This window comes from Tachyglossus aculeatus, chromosome X4, assembly GCF_015852505.1.
Source record: "Tachyglossus aculeatus isolate mTacAcu1 chromosome X4, mTacAcu1.pri, whole genome shotgun sequence".
Lineage (NCBI taxonomy): Eukaryota > Metazoa > Chordata > Mammalia > Monotremata > Tachyglossidae > Tachyglossus > Tachyglossus aculeatus.
In genome coordinates, this window is record NC_052098.1 from 47,169,426 (window position 1) to 47,190,084 (window position 20,659).

Consider the following 20,659-nt stretch of genomic DNA (forward strand, 5'->3'; position numbering starts at 1 on the left):
GAGAGATTGGATGTCCCTGTAAGCTCGCTGTGGGCAGGGAATATGCCGGCCAACTCTGTTGTATTTTACTCCCCCAGGGGCTTAGTAGAGAAGCAGCACGGTGCAGTGGATGGAGCATTGGAACTGGGAGTCGGAAGGTCGTGGGTTCTAATCCTGGCTCCGCCACATGTCTGCTGTGCAACCCTGGGCAGGTCATTTCACTTCTCTGTGCCTCAGTTACCTCATCTGTAAAATGGGGATTAACTCTGTGAGCCCCACGTGCGACAGGGATCGTGTCCAACCCAATCTGTTTGTATCCACTCCGGTGCTCAGTACAGTCCCCGGCACACAGAGAGCGCTCAATAAATACCACTGATGATCTCTCTACCCAGTATCCAGTCAATGTGCGTACACAGCACAATAATTTCCAAAGAGAAGTTCATCTTACAAATATGTAAATAGTATCAATTAATGGTATTTATTGAGCACTTACCGTGTACAGAGCACCGTACTAAGTGCTTGGGAGAGCACAACAGAATTAGCAGACATGCTCGCTGCCCATAACAAGCTTATAGTCTAGAGGGAGAGAACATGCAAGTGCACACAGAAAACACGAACAGAGACAACAGTCTTGTTTCTTTTTTTTTAAATCCAAGAAATCTTCCATTTGTTCTAGCTTAAATGAAAAAGCTGAAGAACTTCGAGCTTACTAAGCATCGTCTCGTCACCTCGTCTTTACCTCCACTACTCTGAGCCAGGCTGCATTCGTTGATAAAAGAACTGTTAGTTTGGACAGTCACTTGCAGGCTACTCTCTCCCCTTGAAAGCTGACTGTACCTTTGGCCAGCACCTGCATTTGGAAATAGCTCTCAACTACAGGTCCCTTCCTGAAGTTACTGGGGGAAAAAAAATAACTTCCATGTCTGCAGACTTGTCAGGTAAGCACCTTCTTGCCCTTACAGCTTTCCTACCTCTCCCCAACTGCCAAATTCACCCCCCGCCAACTAGAAATAATAAAAATTATAGTGGTATGTGTTAAGCTTTTACTACATGTCAAGCACTGGGGTAGATACAGTATATGCAGATCTGAAACAGTCCCTGCCTGACATGGGGCTAAGTACAAGGGAGAAAAGGCATCGAATCCCCCTTTAATGGATGAAGAAACTAAGGTACAGAAAAGTTCAGTGATTCGCCCCAGGTCACTCAACAGCCAAGTGTGGCAGAGATGGAAAGAGAACCCAGATTCTTGGTCCTTTCCCCCTCCCCCCATGTTAACCCCTGGTGCTTTACAGTATTTTCATTTTTAACATGTTTTTAAAACTTAGTACAGCCATCCTGGTCCAGAACCCACGACTTGCCTGACTTTTTGAAATTTTTAATTTAGCACCTGCTACCGCAACCACTTATTCCACATTACCCTTCCTCAGTCTGCAGGATGGGGCTAGATTGGAGGGGGGGGGGAAGAAGCGCTTAGAACAGTGCTTTGCACATAATAAGCACTTAAAAAATACAAAAAAGAAAAAAGAAAAAGAAAGAATCAAACAGCAGCATGGGAGGGACTACCAGAATAACTCTGAAGGGTTTTTTTGTTTAGTTAAAAACAAAAGAAAAACCTAAGAAGAAATAAATTAACAGGAAAGCTTATGGGGAAGAGAGGAGGAGGGAGCTAGAAAACTGCTGGAAACCAGGGATGGGGCGAGCAGTATTTTATTATGATGAAGTATATGTTCTTATGACAAATTTTATGAGCTCATATACCTATATTTGACTCCCGTCCACTGTTTATACCGTGGAGTGTCAGGAGTGTCAACTTTTCATCTTGATCATTCATTCAATCGTATTTATTGAGTGCTTACTGTGTGCAGAGCACTGTACTAAGCGCTTGGGAAGTACAAGTTGGCAACATATAGGGACGGTCCCTACCCAACAACGGGCTCACAGTCTAGAAGGGGGAGACAGACAACAAAACATGTGGACAGGTGTCATCAGAATAAATAGAAGTAAAGCTAGATGAATTCAGGATCAAGCCCTGAAGGGGCAGATACTGGGGCAGGGAGGGATGAGGATGTGGGAAGGAGAAAAAGAAACAGAGAAGAAGAGGGTCTTTTTTTTTTTACTTTTTTATTTTTAGGGTATTTGTTAAGCACTTACTATGTGCCAGGCACTGAACTAAGCACTGGAGCAGATACAAGCTTATCAGGCTGGACACAGTCCGTGTCCCACGTGGGGCTCATAGTCTTAAACCCCATTTTACAGATGAGGGAATGATAATAATACTAATGGTATTTGTTAAGAGCTTACTATGTGCCGAGCACTGTTCTAAGCACTAGGGTAGATTGGGTTGTCCCATGTGGGGCTCACAGTCTCCACCCCCATTTTCCAGATGAGGTAACTGAGGCACGGAGCAGTTAAGTGGCCTGCCCAAGGTCACAGAGCAGATGAGTGGTGGAGGCGGGATTAGAGCCCACGTCCTCTGACTCCTGAAGTGACTTGCCAAGGTCACACAGGACAAATGGTGGAGCTGGGATTTTCCTCTGGCTGCCAAGTCATCTCCTCCTCCTCTCTCAACACTGCTGCCATATATTGCAGTCAAAGAGCGACAATTCCAGGCCAGGATGGAACTGAGCGGGACGTGTCGGTAGCAGCCAGGGGTTGCACAAACCAGCCAGGGGGACATTCAGTTGCCACAAGAGCTCCAGATTCCTGGAGCATCCCCATGGCTGTCCGAGTGGGCCAGGGAAGAGGGAAAAGAGAAAAAGGGGTGGGAATATATGGCTTGTCCCCACTCAGGCAAGGGACAGCAGTGTGGCCTAGCTGAAAAAGCACGGGCCTGGGACCCAGAGGATCCGGATTCTAACTCCGGCCTGGCCACTTGCCTGCTGTGACTTTGGGCAAGTCACTCAACTTCTCTGTGCCTCAGTTTCCGCCACTGTAAAATGGGGATTCAATACCTGTTCTCCCTCCTAGACTGTGAGCCCCTTGTGGGACATGGACTATAATCCAGTCGGATTAATTTGTATCCATCCCAGCATTTAGAACACATAGCAGGTCCTTAACAAGTACCATTTAACAAAAAAAAGGGGGGGGGGGGCATCCTGGCTCAGCAAGGATGAGAAGAATCCACCAGGCAACAGAATCAAAAAGTTATAATAATAGTAATAACAATGAGGGTATTTGTTAAGTGCTTACTATGTGCAAAGCATTGTTCTAAGTGCCCGGGGGGATACAAGGTGATCAGGCTGTCCCACGTGGGGCTCACAGTCTTAATCCCCATTTTACAGATGAGGGAACTGAGGCACAGAGAAGTTAAGTGACTTGCCCAAAGTCACACAGCTGACCATTCATTCATTCAATCATATTTATTTAGTGCTTACTGTGTGCAGAGCACTGTACTACGTGCTTGGGAAGTGCAAGGTGGCAACATATAGAGACGGTCCCTACCCAACAGCGGGCTCACAGTCTAGAAGGGGGAGACAGACAACAAAACAAAACATATAAACCAAATAAAATAAATAGAATACATATGTACAAATAAAATAAGTAGAGCAATAAATATGCACAAACATATACATATATACAGGTGCTGTGGGGAGGGGAAGGAGGTAAGGCGGGGGGGATGGGGGGGAGGAGGCGGAGAGGAAGGAGGGGGCTCAGTCTGGGAAGGCCTCCTGGAGGAGGTGGCCTCTTGGTAGGGCTTTGAAGGGAGGAAGAGAGCTAGCTTGGCGGATGTGCGGAGGGAGGGCATTCTGTGACCTTAGGCCAGAAGCAGTGTGGTCCAGCGGGTAGTGCCTGGGCCTGAGAGTCAGAAGGACCCGGGTTCTAATCCCGACTCTGCCACTTAATAATAATAATAATAATGATAGCATTTACTAAGCGCTTACTATGTGCAAAGCACTGTTCCAAGCACTGGGGGGGTTACAAGGTGATCAGGTTGTCCCACGGGGGGCTCACAGTCTTCATCCCCACTTCACGGATGAGGGAACTGAGGCCCAGAGAAGGGAAGTGACTTGCCCAAAGTCACACAGCTGACAAGTGGAGGAGTCGGGATTTGAACCCACAACCTCTGACTTCAAAGCCCGGGCTCTTTCCACTGAGCCATGCTGCTTCTCTACTTGTCCACTTGTCAGCTGGGTGACCTTGGGCAAGTCACTTCCCTAGGCCTCAGTTCGCCCATCTGCAAAATGGGGGTGAAGACTATGAGTCCCACAGGCACTGACACCATAAAATAGAAAAAAAAAATCACTTCACTTTTCTGTGCCTCAGTTCCCTCATTTATAAAATGGGGGTGAAGACTGTGAGCCCCATGTGAGACAGGGACCGTGTCCCACCTGATTTCGCTTAAATCCACCCCAGCGCTTAGCAGAGTGCCTGGCACATAGTAAGCGCATAATAAAAGACATAAAATGAAATAAAAATCACTTCACTTTCTGTGCCTCAGTTCCCTCATCTGTGAAATGGGGATGAAGACTATGAGTCCCACAGGCACTGTGTCCAACCTGATGGCCCTGTATCTCCCCCAGTGCCTAGAACAGGGCCTGGCACACAGTATGTGCTTAACAAATACTCTTATTATTAGTTTCTGGGCCTCAGTTTCCTCATCTGAAAAGGGGGGATTAAGACTGAGACCCATGTGGGACAGGGATTACGTCTGGTCCCATTGGCTTGTATCCACCCCAGCGCTTAGTACAGTGCCGAGCACATAGTAAGCGCTTAATAAAAACCATAAAAAGTAAAAAAAAATCACTTCACTTTTCTGCATCTCAGTTCCCTCATCTGTAAAATGGGGATGGAGACTGAGAGTCCCACTGGCACTCTGTCCAACCTGATGGCCTTATAATAATAACAATAATAATAATTATGGTATTTGTTAAGTGCTTACTCTGTGCTAAGCACTGTTCTAAGCGCTGGGATAGATACAGGGTAATCAGGTTGTCCCACGTGGGGCTCACAGTCTTAATCCTCGTTTGACAGACGAGGTCACTGAGGCCCAGAGACAATTGGCAGAGCTGGGATTTGAACCCATGACCTTGACTCCAAAGCCCGCACTCTTTCCACTGAGCCACGCTGCTTCTCTAATTATGTTACGTCAACCGTTGTTTTGGTAATAAATAAGGAAATGGGAAAAATGACTCAAAAAATAGCATGTCCTAGGGGGAAGAGCATTGCCCTAGGCGTCCGAGGGCCCTGGGTTCTAATCCTAACTCTACCATTTGCCTTCTGTGTGACTTTGGGCAAGTCGCTTAACTTCTCCGGGCCTCAGTTTCCTCATCTGTAAAATGGGGATTAAAGACTCTGAGCCCCACTTGGGACAACCTGATTGCCTTGTATCTACCCCAGCGCTTAGAACAGTGCTTGGCACATGGTAAGGGCTTTAAACAAATACCTTCACTATTATTCTGTAGAAGCAGCGTGGCTTAGTGGAAAGAGCACGGGTTTGGGAGTCAGAGGACGTGGGTTCTAATCCCGACTCCGCCACCTGTCTGCTGTGTGACCTCGGGCAAGCCGCTTAACAAAGACTAATGAGTTTAAAAAAACTGAAATTGCACACATGAAATTGAAGTAGGTTGTAAGAAGCAAAAAAGCTGACTTCAGGCCGTCTGCACTGTCTTGACACTTTCTCTGATTCTTTCCTGCAGTTCCCAAATAAAGAATTTAATTACAATACAATTTACGATAGTTTAAAGTTCAATCTCCAGGAAGCAGTGATACTGCTATGCTGCAACTGATTCCCCATGCAACGCTAATGAACTGATAAATGTTTGTTTTCTGGACGGAATGCCCATATGAAGAAGGGAGAGGGATATCTAGGCACTATATTGGCTATCATTTTAACTGCTTTATGGGTTAAAGCCAACAGAAAGGTTTCTAAAAAAAAATCAACACTAAAATGATTCTGGAGTGTCATTCTAGACAGGCTAATTTGATTTAATTTCCGGGTAATTACTGCTAATGTAACTTGGGGGTTAATAAAATCCACCCTATCCCTTCCCTTTGGTAAATTGCTTAAACGACAGCAATCAATCGGACGAGGTGTTTTGAAACCCAGATTCCTAGTTTAAGGACATGTGCTTTCAATTCGCTACCAGCTCATTTTACAGGTCCATCGAGCAAAGAAATGGCCTCGGAAGAAAGATGCTACGTGAAAAAAAATGCATTTTCGCTACTGATTGGAAGTCGCTGGTATATGTTGCCAACTTGTACTTCCCAAGCGCTTAGTAGAGTGTTCTGCACACAGCAAGCGCTCAATAAATACGATTGAATGAATGAATACCCCCCCCTTCTAGACCGTGAATCCGCTGTTGGGTAGGGACCGTCTCTACATGTAGCCAACTTGGACTTCCCAAGCGCTTAGTACAGTGCTCTGCACACAGTAAGCGCTCAATAAATACGATTGAATATATGTTTGTACATATTTATTACTCTATTTATTTATTTATTTTACTTGTACATATCTATTCTATTTATTTTATTTTGTTAGTATGTTTGGTTTTGTTCTGTCTCCCCCTTTTAGACTGTGAGCCCACTGTTGGGTAGGGACTGTCTCTATATGTTGCCAACTTGGACTTCCCGAGCGCTTAGTACAGTGCTCTGCACACAGTAAGCTCTCAATAAATACGACTGATGATGATGATGATGATGATGTTGCCAACTTCGACTTTCCAAGCGCTTAGTACAGTGCTCTGCACACAGTAAGCGCTCAATAAATACGACTGAATGAATGAATACCCCCCCCCTCCTTCTAGATTGTGAATCCGCTGTTGGATAAGGACCGTCTCTATATGTTGCCAACTTGGACTTCCCAAGCGCTTAGTACAGTGCTCTGCACACAGTAAGCGCTCAATAAATACGATTGAATGAATGAATACCCCCCCCCCCGCCCCAGACTGTGAACCCGCTGTTGGGTAGGGACCGTCTCTATATGTTGCCAACTTGGACTTCCCAAGTGCTTAGCACAGTGCTCTGTACACAGTAAGCGCTCAATAAATACGATTGATGATGATGTTGCCAACTTGGACTTTCCAAGCGCTTAGTCCAGTGCTCTGCACACAGTAAGCGCTCAATAAATACGATTGAATGAATGAATACCCCCCCCCCCCCTTCTAGACTGTGAATCCGCTGCTGGGTAGGGACCGTCTCTATATGTTGCCAACCTGGACTTCCCAAGCGCTTAGTACAGTGCTCTGTACACAGCAAGCGCTCAATAAATACGGCTGAATGAATGAATACCCCCCCCCACTTCTAGACCGTGAATCCGCTGTTGGGTAGGGACCGTCTCTATATGTTGCCAACTTGGACTTCCCAAGCGCTTAGTACAGTGCTCTGCACACAGTAAGCGCTCAATAAATACGATTGAATGAATGAATACCCCCCCCCCCCACTTCTAGACCGTGAATCCGCTGTTGGGTAGGGACCGTCTCTATATGTTGCCAACTTGGACTTCCCAAGCGCTTAGTACAGTGCTCTGTACACAGTAAGCGCTCAATAAATACGATTGAATATATGCTTGTACATATTTATTACTCTATTTATTTATTTATTTTAATTGTACATATCTATTCTATTTATTTTATTTTGTTAGTATGTTTGGTTTTGTTCTCTGTCTCCCCCTTTTAGACTGTGAGCCCACTGTTGGGTAGGGACTGTCTCTATATGTTGCCAACTTGGACTTCCCAAGCGCTTAGTACAGTGCTCTGCACATAGTAAGCGCTCAATAAATACGATTGGTGATGATCATGACATATCTATTCTATTTATTTTATTTTGTTAGTATGTTTGGTTTTGTTCTCTGTCTCCCCCTTTTAGACTGTGAGCCCACTGTTGGGTAGGGACTGTCCCTATATGTTGCCAACTTGGACTTCCCAAGCGCTTAGTACAGTGCTCTGCACACAGTAAGCGCTCAATAAATACGATTGATGATGATGATGATGATGTTGCCAACTTGGACTTTCCAAGCGCTTAATACAGTGCTCTGTACACAGCAAGCGCTCAATAAATACAACTGAATGAATGAATACCCCCCGCCCCTTCTAGACTGTGAATCCGCTGCTGGGTAGGGACCGTCTCTATATGTTGCCAACTTGTACTTCCCAAGCGCTTAGTACAGTGCTCTGTACACAGTAAGCGCTCAATAAATACGATTGAATGAATGAATACCCCCCCTCTTTCTAGACTGTGAATCCACTTCTGGGTAAGGACCGTCTCTATATGTTGCCAACTTGGACTTCCCAAGCGCTTAGTACAGTGCTCTGTACACAGTAAGCGCTCAATAAATACGATTGAATGTATGTTTGTACATATTTATTACTCTATTTATTTATTTTACTTGTACATATCTATTCTATTTATTTTATTTTGTTAGTATGTTTGGTTTTGTTCTCCGTCTACCCCTTTTAGACTGAGCCCACTGTTGGGTAGGGACTGTCTCTATATGTTGCCAACTTGGACTTCCCAAGCGCTTAATACAGTACTCTGCACACAGTAAGTGCTCAATAAATATGATTGATGATGATGATGTTGCCAACTTGGACTTTCCAAGCGCTTAGTACAGTGCTCTGTACACAGCAAGCGCTCAATAAATACGATTGAATGAATGAATACTCCCCCCACTTCTAGACTGTGAATCCGCTGTTGGGTAAGGACCGTCTATGTTGCCAACTTGGACTTTCCAAGCGCTTAGTACAGTGCTCTGTACACAGTAAGCGCTCAATAAATACGACTGAATGAATGAATACCCCCCCCACTTCTAGACCGTGAATCCGCTGTTGGGTAGGGACCGTCTCTATATGTTGCCAACTTGGACTTCCCAAGCGCTTAGTACAGTGCTCTGTACACAGTAAGCGCTCAATAAATACGACTGAATGAATGAATACCCCCCCCACTTCTAGACCGTGAATCCGCTGTTGGGTAGGGACCGTCTCTATATGTTGCCAACTTGGACTTCCCAAGCGCTTAGTACAGTGCTCTGTACACAGTAAGCGCTCAATAAATATGATTGAATATATGTTTGTACATATTTATTACTCTATTTATTTATTTTAATTGTACATATCTATTCTATTTATTTTATTTTGTTAGTATGTTTGGTTTTGTTCTCTGTCTCCCCCTTTTAGACTGTGAGCCCACTGTTCGGTAGGGACTGTCCCTATATGCTGCCAACTTGGACTTCCCAAGCGCTTAGTACAGTGCTCTGCACACAGTAAGCGCTCAATACGATTGAATGTATGTTTGTACATATTTATTACTCTATTTATTTATTTTACTTGTACATATCTACTCTATTTTATTTTGTTAGTATGTTTGGTTTTGTTCTCTGTCTCCCCCTTTTAGACGGTGAGCCCACTGTTGGGTAGGGACTGTCTCTATATGTTGCCAACTTGGACTTCCCGAGTGCTTAGTACAGTGCTCTGCACACAGTAAGCGCTCAATACGATTGATGATGATGATGTTGCCAACTTGGACTTTCCAAGCGCTTAGTACAGTGCTCTGTACACAGTAAGCGCTCAATAAATACGATTGAATGAATGAATACCCCCCCCCTTTCTAGACTGTGAATCCACTTCTGGGTAAGGACCGTCTCTATATGTTGCCAACTTGGACTTCCCAAGCGCTTAGTACAGTGCTCTGTACACAGTAAGCGCTCAATAAATACGATTGAATATATGTTTGTACATATTTATTACTCTATTTATTTATTTATTTTACTTGTACATATCTATTCTATTTATTTTATTTTGTTAGTATGTTTGGTTTTGTTCTCCGTCTCCCCCTTTTAGACTGTGAGCCCACTGCTGGGTAGGAACTGTCTCTATATGTTGCCAACTTGGACTTCCCAAGCGCTTAGTACAGTGCTCTGCACACAGTAAGCGCTCAATAAATACGATTGATGATGATGATGTTGCCAACTTGGACTTTCCAAGCGCTTAGTACAGTGCTCTGCACACAGTAAGCGCTCAATAAATACGACTGAATGAATGAATACCCCCCCCCCCCCTCCTTCTAGATTGTGAATCCGCTGTTGGATAAGGACCGTCTCTCTATGTTGCCAACTTGGACTTCCCAAGCGCTTAGTACAGTGCTCTGCACACAGTAAGCGCTCAATAAATACGATTGAATATATGTTTGTACATATTTATTACTCTATTTATTTATTTATTTTACTTGTACATATCTATTCTATTTATTTTATTTTGTTAGTATGTTTGGTTTTGTTCTCTGTCTCCCCCTTTTAGACTGTGAGCCCACTGCTGGGTAGGAACTGTCTCTATATGTTGCCAACTTGGACTTCCCAAGCGCTTAGTACAGTGCTCTGCACACAGTAAGCGCTCAATAAATACGATTGATGATGATGATGTTGCCAACTTGGACTTTCCAAGCGCTTAGTACAGTGCTCTGCACACAGTAAGCGCTCAATAAATACGACTGAATGAATGAATACCCCCCCCCCCCTCCTTCTAGATTGTGAATCCGCTGTTGGATAAGGACCGTCTCTCTATGTTGCCAACTTGGACTTCCCAAGCGCTTAGTACAGTGCTCTGCACACAGTAAGCGCTCAATAAATACGACTGAATGAATGAATACCCCCTCCCCCTTCTAGACTGCGAATCCGCTGTTGGGTAGGGACCGTCTCTATATGTAGCCAACCTGGACTTTCCAAGCGCTTAGCACAGTGCTCTGCACACAGTAAGAGCTCAATAAACACGACTGAATGAATGACCACAGTGCTGATTCGGATATAACCGAGAGGGCGGTCCAAAAGAAGCGCACAAGTACTCGAGGTCCCTCAGGATGGCAGCCTTTTCTCTGCAGCGGCCGACGGGTAAAGGTAATGGGGGACGGGAGGGAAAAAAAATCAATGTTTTCCGGGGGAAGCGGTTCGTGCCTCGTCTCCCCCGCACCCCGACCCCTCTGTCCGCCGGATTTTGGCGCCATTTCTCCTCAGAACGGGGGCACTCACCGTCGTTCTCGTCGCTGTGGCGCCGCCGCGACATGCTCCCCCTTCGGTTGTGCTTGCGAGGGCCGGGGCCTGGGGCGGGCTCGCAGTGCGCCTGCGCGCCGGGGCTCGCGGCCTGAGGGGATCCCGCTCCCGCCGCCGCTGCCGCGCTAACGATGGCCGCCGCTCGCCTCAGAACCAAGGCCGAGAAGCCGGAGGGAGGAAGAAAAGGAAGAAGGGACGGCGCTGAGGTCCCACCACCCCGCCCGGGCCGACTGCTTCCGGGGCTGGGCGCGCCCTCCTTGGCGGGCCACCTCTCGCGAGAGCCCGCTGGGGCGGGCCCCGCCCTTCCCGGCCTGCCTCGCGCCCGCGCGCCTGCGCGCCCGCCGGCTTCCGGCGCGCGCGGCGGCGTTTCGAAAGTTCGAGCGGCCGCGGCTGTGTGAGGTAACGCTGCCCCGTTTCGCAGTAACGGCCCCGTCCCCCCTTTTCTTATTCTTCCCTAATAATAGGAAAAATAACCCCGGTATTAGGCGCCTACTACGTGCCACGCACTGCTCTAAGCGCTGGGGCGGGGGAAATGTTGTCCCACGTGGGGCTCCCTGTCCCCATTTTCCTGAGGAGGGAACTGAGGCCCGCTGAAGTGACTTAGCCCCAAATCACCCAGCTGACAAAGGCCGAGGCGGGATTCGAACCCACGACCTGGGACTCCCAAGCCCGGGCTCTTTCCACCGAGCCACGCTGCCTCCCTGGGGCCTGGAGGCCTTCCCAGACTGAGCCCCTTCCTTCCTCTCCCCCTCTCCATCCCCCCCATCTTACCTCCTTCCCTTCCCCACAGCACCTGTATATATGTCTATATGTTTGTACAGATTTATTACTCTATTTTACTTGTACATATCCTATTTATTTTATTTTGTTAGTATGTTTGGTTTTGTTCTCTGTCTCCCCCTTTTAGATTGTGAGCCCACTGTTGGGTAGGGACTGTCTCTATATGTTGCCAATTTGTCCTTCCCAAGCGCTTAGTACAGTGCTCTGCACATAGTAAGCGCTCAATAAATACGATTGATTGATTGAATGAATGAATACCCCCCCGCCCCCCATCAATCATAAATACGATTGATGATGATGATGGAGAGCCGCACAAAGAGCAGAATAATAATCATGGCATCTGTTAAGCCCTTACTATGTACAAAGCCCTGTTCTAAGCGCTGGGCGGATACAATCAGTCAGTTAGTCGTATTTACTGAGCGCTTACTGTGTGCACAAGGTGATGAGGTTGGCCCACGGGGGGCTCCCAGTCTTCATCCCCATTTTACAGGTGAGGGAACTGAGGCCCGGAGAAGTTAAGTGACTCGCCCAAGGTCACACGGCGGACGTGTGGCGGAGCCGGGACAAACGGGGGCAGTGGGCGCCTCAAAATCCCCGAGAATACTGATGGCATTTATTAGGCGCTTACTATGTGCAAAGCACTGTTCTAAGCGCCGGGGAGGTTACAAGGTGATCGGGCTGTCCCACGTGGGGCTCACAGCCTTAAGCCCCATTTTACAGATGAGGGAACTGAGGCCCAGTGAAGTGACATGCCCAAAGTCACACAGCTGGCAGTTGGAGGAGCCGGGATTTGAACCCATGACTTCTGACTCCAAAGCCCGTTGGAGGAGCCGGGATTTGAACCCATGACTTCCGACTCCAAAGCCCGGGCTCTTTCCCACTGAGCCGCGCTGCTTCCTCCAAAGGCCCCTCGGTGCCCCAGTGGAAAGAGCCCGGGCTTGGGAGTCGGAGGCCGTGGGTTCGAATTCCGGCTCCGCCACAGGTCTGCCGCGTGACCTTGGGCAAGTCACTTAACTTCTCTGAGCCTCAGTTACCTCACCTGTCAAACGGGGATTAAGATTGTGAGCCCCACGTGGGACAACCTGCTCACCTCGTATCCCCCCAGCGCTTAGAACAGTGCTGTGCACATAGTAAGCGCTTAAGAAATGCCATCATCATTATTATTATTATTATTAAACGTGCCGGGCGGGATGAACTGTTGGGCTGACCTAGGAAGAGCACTGCTTGTGTGGGGATGTTGTTGGAAAGGTTGGGGATAGAGAGTGGAGGAGACAACTGCCTCGGTTCATCTGGACAGTTCCATTTAGGAACCATCTCTGCGGTTCCAAGGTTTCGCCTGAAATACTCCCTGCTCACAGACACCGGAATTATTCATTTAGAGCGGAGGAAACAGCAGCGGTCACCCAAACAGGTAAGAGAAGAAACTGCCGCCCGAACCAAACTGGGTTAGCGAGGCCGAGAATCTTTTCAGCAGAGTTACCTTCTCGGCCGAGCTGACGGCGAGACTGTCTCCGTGAGCGTGGCCCTAAGGGATAGTCTTGTCCATGAAAGTAGAGTGGCGTAAGCTGTGTGACTTTGGGCAAGTGACTTCACTTCTCTGGGCCTCAGTTACCTCCTCTTTAAAATGGGGATTAAGACTGTGGGCCCCACGTGGGACAACCTGATCACCTTGTAACCGCCCCAGAGCTTAGAACGGTGCTTTGCACGTAGTAAGTGTTTAATCAATGCCATCATCATTATTATTATTATTATTTGGGCAAACGTTGCTCAGACACCAATGGTTTGGAGGTAAAAGGGCTGCCTTACCACCAGCAAGATGTGTCCTTGGGTTGTTTTTGCTGAGCCATCCTCGATAGATACGAGTGATTGTGTGTGGAATCCTGTAATAATAATAATGATATGAGCCCACTGTTGGGTAGGGACTGTCTCTATATGTTGCCAACTTGTACTTCCCAAGCGCTTAGTACAGTGCTCTGCACACAGTAAGCGCTCAATAAACACGATTGATGATGATATAGCATTTATTAAGCACTTACTGTGTGCAAAGCACCGTTCTAAGCGCTGGAGAGATTCCAAGGCGATCAGGTTGTCCCACGGGGGGCTCACAGTTCTTAATCCCCATTTTACAGATGAGGTAACTGAGGCACAGAGAAGTGAAGCGACTTGCCCAAAGTCACACAGCTGGCAATCGGTGGAGCCAGGATTTGAATCCATGACCTCTGACTCCAAAGCCCGGGCTCTTTCCACTGAGCCATGCTGCTTCTCTAGCAGCTTCTCTGAAGCTGTATGAGCTGCAGCTCACCCAGAACTTCACCTGCTATTACATTCATTCAGTCGTATTTATTGAGCACTTACTGTGGGCAGAGCACTGTACTAAGCGTATTACATGTTGACCGGGGGTACAGAGTAGGGAAATCTCATTCTTTCAGGAGCCTTCGCTTGCCTGGACCAAAGGGAAGAGACTTGGGGACATAAAAAGAAATGAGCCCCCAGCAGAGTATTGTACTCTGGGATGTCTCTGCCTCCCCGGAGTTGTTGCATTCATTCATTCATTCAGTTGTATTTATTGAGCGCGCACTGTGTGCAGCATCATACTAAACGCTTGGAAAGTATAATAGAGCAACAAAGAGTGACAATCCCTGCCCACAACAGGCTCCCGGTCTAAAGGCGGGGGAGACAGGCAGCAATACAAGTAAACAGGCATCAATGTAAATAAATAGAGGGAGTGAATCGAGGTGACACGGAAGGGAGGGGGAGCTGAGGAAAGGGGGACTTAGTCTGGGAAGGCCTCTTGGAGGAGGTGCACCCTACTAGGTGTGCATAATTAGGGAGCCCAGTAAGAAGCAACTCAGGAGAGGGAGCTGAACACAGTCCATCAGTGGTATTTAATGAGCACTTCGGGCAAAGCACTGTCCTGAACACTTGGGATAACTCAAGTTAGTAGTCATTCATTCATTCAATCGTATTTATTGAGTGCTTACTGTGTGCAGAGCACTGTACTAAGCGCTTGGGAAGTACAAGTTGGCAACATATAGAGACGGTCGCTACCCAACAATGGGCTCACAGTCTAGAAGGGGGAGACAGACAACAAAACAAAGCAAGTAGACATGATCCCTGCCCTCAAGGGACTTACCATCCAGCGGGGGAGAGCGACACTAAAAGAATTACAGGCGGGGTAAGCGACAGAGTTGAAGGATAGGCACATAAGTGCTACTGGGGAGGAGGTTGGGTACCCAAGGGATTGGGTGCAGAAGTGGGGGAAATGGGGTGGGGAGATGAGAAATGAATCAGGTGAGGCCTCCTGGAAGAGATGGAGAAAGGCCTGGGAGGGGTCAGAGGTGAGAGATGAAAATGAGACACAGTGAGTAGGTTGGCTTGAGGGGCGTGAAACCTGCCAACCGCCTCCTGCTCCTTAGCTGGGTGTCCCTCGAGGTTCAATTCTGGGTCCCCTTCTAGTCTTCTCCACCCACTCCCTTGAAGAACTCAGTCACTCCCGTGGCTTCAACTACCATCCCTGTGTGAATGATTCTCAAATCTACCTCCCGAAGCTTGACCTCTCTCTCACACTTCCTCGCTGCTTGGATTCACTCATTCAATCGTATTTATTGAGCGCTTACTGTGTGCAGAGCACTGTACTAAGCGCTTGGGAAGTACAAGCTGGCAACATATAGAGACGGTCCCTACCCAACAGCGGGCTCACAGTCTAGGAGATGATAATGATGGCATTTCTTAAGCGCTTACTATGTGCAAAGCACTGTTCTAAGCGCTGGGGAGGTTACAAGGCGATCAGGTTGTCCCACGGGGGACTCACAGTCTTAATCCCCATTTTACAGATGAGGGAACTGAGGCCCAGAGAAGTTAAGGGACTTGCCCAAGGTCACACAGCTGACAATTGGTGGAGCCGGGATTTGAACCCATGACCTCTGACTCCAAAGCCCATGCTCTTTCCACGGAGCCACACTGCTTCTCTGCGTGATTTCCTATCAGTGCCTCAAAGTTAACATGTCCAAAACTGAATTCAACTTCCCACCAAACCCTCTCCTCCCCCCAGCTTTCTCATCACTAGTGGCAACACCACCATCCTTCCTGGGCGTTATCTTTGGCTCAACTCTCTCCTTCTACCCACATAGTCAGTTATTAAATCCTGTTGGTTCTATCCTCTTAACATCTCTACAATGTGCCCATTCCTTTCTCACAATAATAGTAATGGTGTTACTTAAGCACTTACTATGTGCCAAACACTGTTCTAAGCACCAGAGAAGCAGCGTGGCTCAGTGGAAAGAGCCCGGGCTTTGGAGCCAGAGGTCATGGGGTTCAAATTCCGGCTCCGCCAATTCATTCAATCGTATTTATTGAGTGCTTACTGTGTGCAGAGCACTGTACTAAGCGCTTGGGAAGTACAAGTTGGCAACATATCGAGACGGTCCCTACCCAGCCGTGGGCTCACAGTCCAGAAGGCAGTTGTCAGCTGGGTGACTTTGGGCAAGTCACTTAACTTTTCTGGGCCTCAGTTACCTCAGCTGTTGTCCCGTGGGACAACCTGATCGCCTTGTAACCTCCCCATCGCTTAGAACAGTGCTTTGCACATAGCACTTAATCAATGCCATCGTTATTATTATTATTATTACCTTGCTGGTCCAGGTATTTGTTGCATTATCCCATCTTGACCGCTGCATCAGCCTCCGCATGCATCTCCCCTCTCCAGTAACGTTCAATCCACATCTCCCCACTCCTGTAAACCCTCCCGTGTTTGCCCATCCATCTCTGCACACACAGAGACTCATCATCAGTTCTCTCCTCCTTACTTATCCTTGTTCCTCTACCACTACAACCCAGTCTGCACACACTGTTCCTCTTGCACCAACCTACTTAGAATGCTCGGCACATATTAAGCGCTTAACAAATGCCATCATCATCATTATTATTATCTCTCTCTCACAGTCAACCCTTTGCTCCATTTCCTTCTGCCTGGGACTCCCCTTCCCCTCATTTGTGACAGACTCCCCATCTTCAAAGCCCTGCTAAAATCACATCTCCTCCAGAAATCCTTCTGTAACTAAGCTGTCATCCCCACCACCTTATTTTCCTTCCCTCCTTCTTTATCTGTCCCATCTCCACAGCACTTAGTAATAATAATAATGGTATTTGTTAAGCGCTATGTGCTGGGGTGGATACAAGCAAATCGAGTTGGACACAGTCCCTGGCCCACATGGGGCTCACAGTCTCAATCCCCATATTGCAGTTGAGGTAACTGCAGCACAGAGAAGTGAAGTGACTTGTCCCAGGCCACACAGCAGACGAGTGGCAGTGCTGGGATTAGAACCCACGACCTTCTGATTCCCAGGCCTGTGCTCTATCTGTAGCACGTACGCTGCACACAATAAGTGCTCAACCAGTCTTATCGCTCGATAGCGGTCTTCCACTGTGATTCTTTGACGTACCCCGTCTCTCAAGCCTCGATGTAGCTCATTTTGAGCTCTGCAATTGGATTCCCCCAAAGTGCTGGATAGAGTCCTTGATGTCCTTACCAATTCTTCCATTGCTTAAATGGGAGAAGCCTTGGCCTGCTTTACGGGACCAATTCCTGCCTTAGCAGCACATGCACGTTAAATGCTGTAAACCAAGAGGCCTTAACTTCCTTTAGAAATTGTACCCCTGCAATTTTTTTAATCCAAGTTTTCTCTAAAGTACTCTTCCTGAAGCACCCAAAACTCTCCCTGGCGCACACCTCCACTCACATGGAAATACTTGCCTGAATGGGGAGGCCATTTGCATATTCTCCCCATCTCCCCACAGCACCTGTATATGTGTATATAGGTTTGTACATATTTATTACTCTATTTATTTTACTTGTGCATATTTATTCTGTTTATTTTATTTTGTTAATGTGTTTTGTTTTGTCGTCTGTCTCCCCCTTCTAGACTGTGAGCCCGCTGTTGGGTAGGGACCGTCTCTATATGTTGCCAACTTGTACTTCCCAAGCGCTTAGTACAGTGCTGTGCACACAGTAAGCGCTCAATAAATACGATTGAGTGAATGACTATTCAGAGCCTTCTGGGAGGACCTGCCATCACCAGGCATGGCCTAGTGGAAAAAACAACAGGCTTGGGAATCAGAGGACCTGGCTTCTAATCCTGGTTTTGCCACTTGTCTGCTGTGTGACTTTGGGCAAGTCACTTGCTTCTCTGTGCCTCAGTTCCCTCATCTGCAGAACACCAGTTCTCGCTCCTATGTAGACTGTGAGCCCCATGTTGGACCTGATTGTCTTGGATCTACCCCGGTGCTTAGTATAGGGCTTGACACATAGTAAGCACTTAAAAATGCCACAATTATTGTTGTTACCACCACCAGCTGAACCAGTGCCAAGTCAGCAAAGGGGAAGGGAGAAGGCCCAGGAAAATAAAAATCCAGGGGTCAGGAGTAGGACTTATCTGCTTTTTCTTTTCTATTTTTACATTTAAGTTTAACCTAGTAGAAATGGTAACAGCTGCTGCTTAGGTTAAAATTAAAAGTTAAAAATAGAATAAAGCCTGATCAGTTACAGGGGGCTGCCTGGGGGCCCTGCGGGGCGGCGGGGGAGCCGTGCGGGGGAAGAGTTCGAAGGGCTGCTGTTGTGTAACTAGGTTAGGTTTGGGTTTTTTGTTTGTTTTTTAAGACATTTGAAAGTCAAGGGCACTGGGGAGGTGGCTACAGGAAAGTTACTGGGAAAGGGGGAGGGTACGGAGGTGTTGGCATTCCCCTTTGGGCAGCAACGTGGCTGGAGATGATCAGAGGCACTTAAGACGTGCCATGATGATTGTTATTATTAGCGTGGCCTAGAGGAAAGAGCCGCAAGACTAGGATTCAGGAGGTCTGGACAGAGTTTATGCCCCCCAACTCTGTTGTACTCTCCCAAGCACTTTGCACAGTGCTCTGCATACCGTGAGTGCTCAGTAAATACCATTAATTGATCTGGGCCCTAGTCCCTGCTCCTTTACTGGTGGGCTTTGGGACCTTGGGCAAGTCACTTGAACTTTTCTGGATCTCAGGTTCTACACCTGCATAATAGGGGATCAGTTAGTTGGGTCTGGTTATTATTAGTATTATTACTATTATCCTAGTTCTGTTGACATGAAGCTCATTTACTCGCTCATCCCGCAGCGAGAAGACGTCTACACTTAGTGTTATACAAGTGGAGACCCTAGGCATATGGTAGATTCCCTTGTCACGCACTGACTTGGGTTTCAGTCCTCCCACTGCTAGGTGGGTGCAACCAGCATCCTCAGTTCCTCCCCCCGCCCCCCGATTTCTCCATCCATACCTTTCCTCACCTCCTTTTACTCTCCACCAGCCAGGGTCATTAAACCTCTCTCAGCCGTGCCTGTCAGGTTAATTTCAGCCATATCCAGAAACGGTTCCCTTTGGCTCGATCCTCCTTGGTCAGCAGTCAAACAGGATCCGGATGTGGTGATCCTTTTGCTGTCTCCTGTCGATTCACATCTGCTAAACTACAATTTACGATTGTAGTGATAATATAATCCACAGCCACCCCACAGTTCTTCCATTCCTTGCACTTAATAACCAAGAGTACCACGAGCGTATCTGTAAATTCACTGTGGGTAGGGTATGTGTCTACTCACAGTGTTGTACTCTCCCAAGCGCGTAGACTAATACTCTGCTCCCAGTAGGCTTTCAATAAATATCACTGATTGATACCTGTGGGCTAGCCCTGTAACCATTTCGCCCAGTGCCATCCCGCACACTTCTGTCTCCCTGTTCTGGTCCCATTATAGGAACTGGTGTTGACTCTGAAAGGGACCTTGCCGCTTCTTTGGCCTTCCAGAGACTTGCAAAGCCCATTCTAGGCCATAGGACTAGGTCCCTACCTCTCCAAATGTAAGATCATTGTGGGCGGGGAACGTGTTTACCGACTCTGTAATATTGTACTCTCCTAAGAGGGTGGGTTTTGTGCCCCAGCACCACAGCGCTTATGTATGTATCTTTAAATCATACTATATATTGTTGTCATTGTTGTCTTATGCTGTCAAGTTGTGTCCGACCCATAGCGACGCCATGGGCACATCTCTCCCAGAACGCCCCACCTCCATCTGCGATCGTTCTGGCGGTCAAACTACGGAAGTAGTTTGCCATTGCCTCCTTCCGCACAGTAAATCTGAGTCTCCGCCCTCGACTCTCTCCCAGGCCGCTGCTGCCCGGCACGGGTGAGTTTTGACTTGTAGCAGATTGCCTTCCGCTCACTAGCCACGGCCCAACCTAGGAATGGAATGGATATGCCACTGCTTGACTCTCCCTCCCATAGTCGAGACTGGTAGAGGACTGGAAACTCTCCAGGTTGCGACCCTGAGAGACGATACTATATATTCTTATTAATGTCCCGTCTCCCCCTGTAGACTGTAAGCTCAACAGGGGCAGGGAACGTGTGTGCTAATTCTTCCAAGAGCTTAGTACGGTGCTGCACACATAATAAGCGCTTAGTAAATACCACTGATTCATCCCAAGTGCTTAGTCCAGTGCTCTCTGCTCATACTAAGTGGTCAATGAATACAGTTGATTGAAATGGTTTCTTTGGGGCACACGTACTCTCTGGCAGTTCTCGATAAAGTGTCCTCCTAAAACCACATCTCCTCGAATAATAATAATAATAATAATGATGGCATTTATTAAGCACATACTATGTGCAAAGCACTGTTCTAAGCGCTGGGGAAGTTACAAGGTGATCAGGTTGTCCCACGGGGGGCTCTCGAACAGACCTTCCCTGACTAAATCCTCATTTCCCCTCTCCACCCTCCCCTCACTCTTAACTACACACTTGGCTGTGTAGCTCTAGACACTTTGATACTCACTCTAGCTCCACAGCACTGCTACAACACTTGTGTCCTTATTCTTGCACTCTCCTATCTCCCCTATCTGTAATCCATTTTAACA

At 47.5% G+C, this 20,659-nt stretch overlaps 2 protein-coding genes across 3 annotated transcripts in view; one reads left to right on the forward strand and one right to left on the reverse strand.

The window, feature by feature from the left end:
- Positions 1–11,128, reverse strand: part of NCBP1 (nuclear cap binding protein subunit 1) — a 59,672-nt gene extending 48,544 nt beyond the window's left edge. Inside the window, exon 1 of the mRNA XM_038769498.1 lies at positions 10,934–11,128. Within this exon, the coding sequence (XP_038625426.1) occupies positions 10,934–10,967 (34 nt within the window). The 5' untranslated portion in view covers positions 10,968–11,128. The remainder of the gene's footprint in view (positions 1–10,933) is intronic.
- Positions 11,129–11,310: 182 nt separating this feature from the next.
- TSTD2 (thiosulfate sulfurtransferase like domain containing 2) overlaps positions 11,311–20,659 on the forward strand; it is a 78,571-nt gene continuing 69,222 nt past the window's right edge. The window contains exons 1-2 of one of the 2 annotated variants that reach the window (XM_038769782.1): positions 11,321–11,353; positions 13,032–13,145. The gene's annotated coding sequence lies outside the window, so the exon portion shown is untranslated. Of the gene's footprint in view, positions 11,354–13,031; positions 13,146–20,659 lie in introns of both variants that reach the window. The other variant, XM_038769783.1, reaches the window with a different exon arrangement.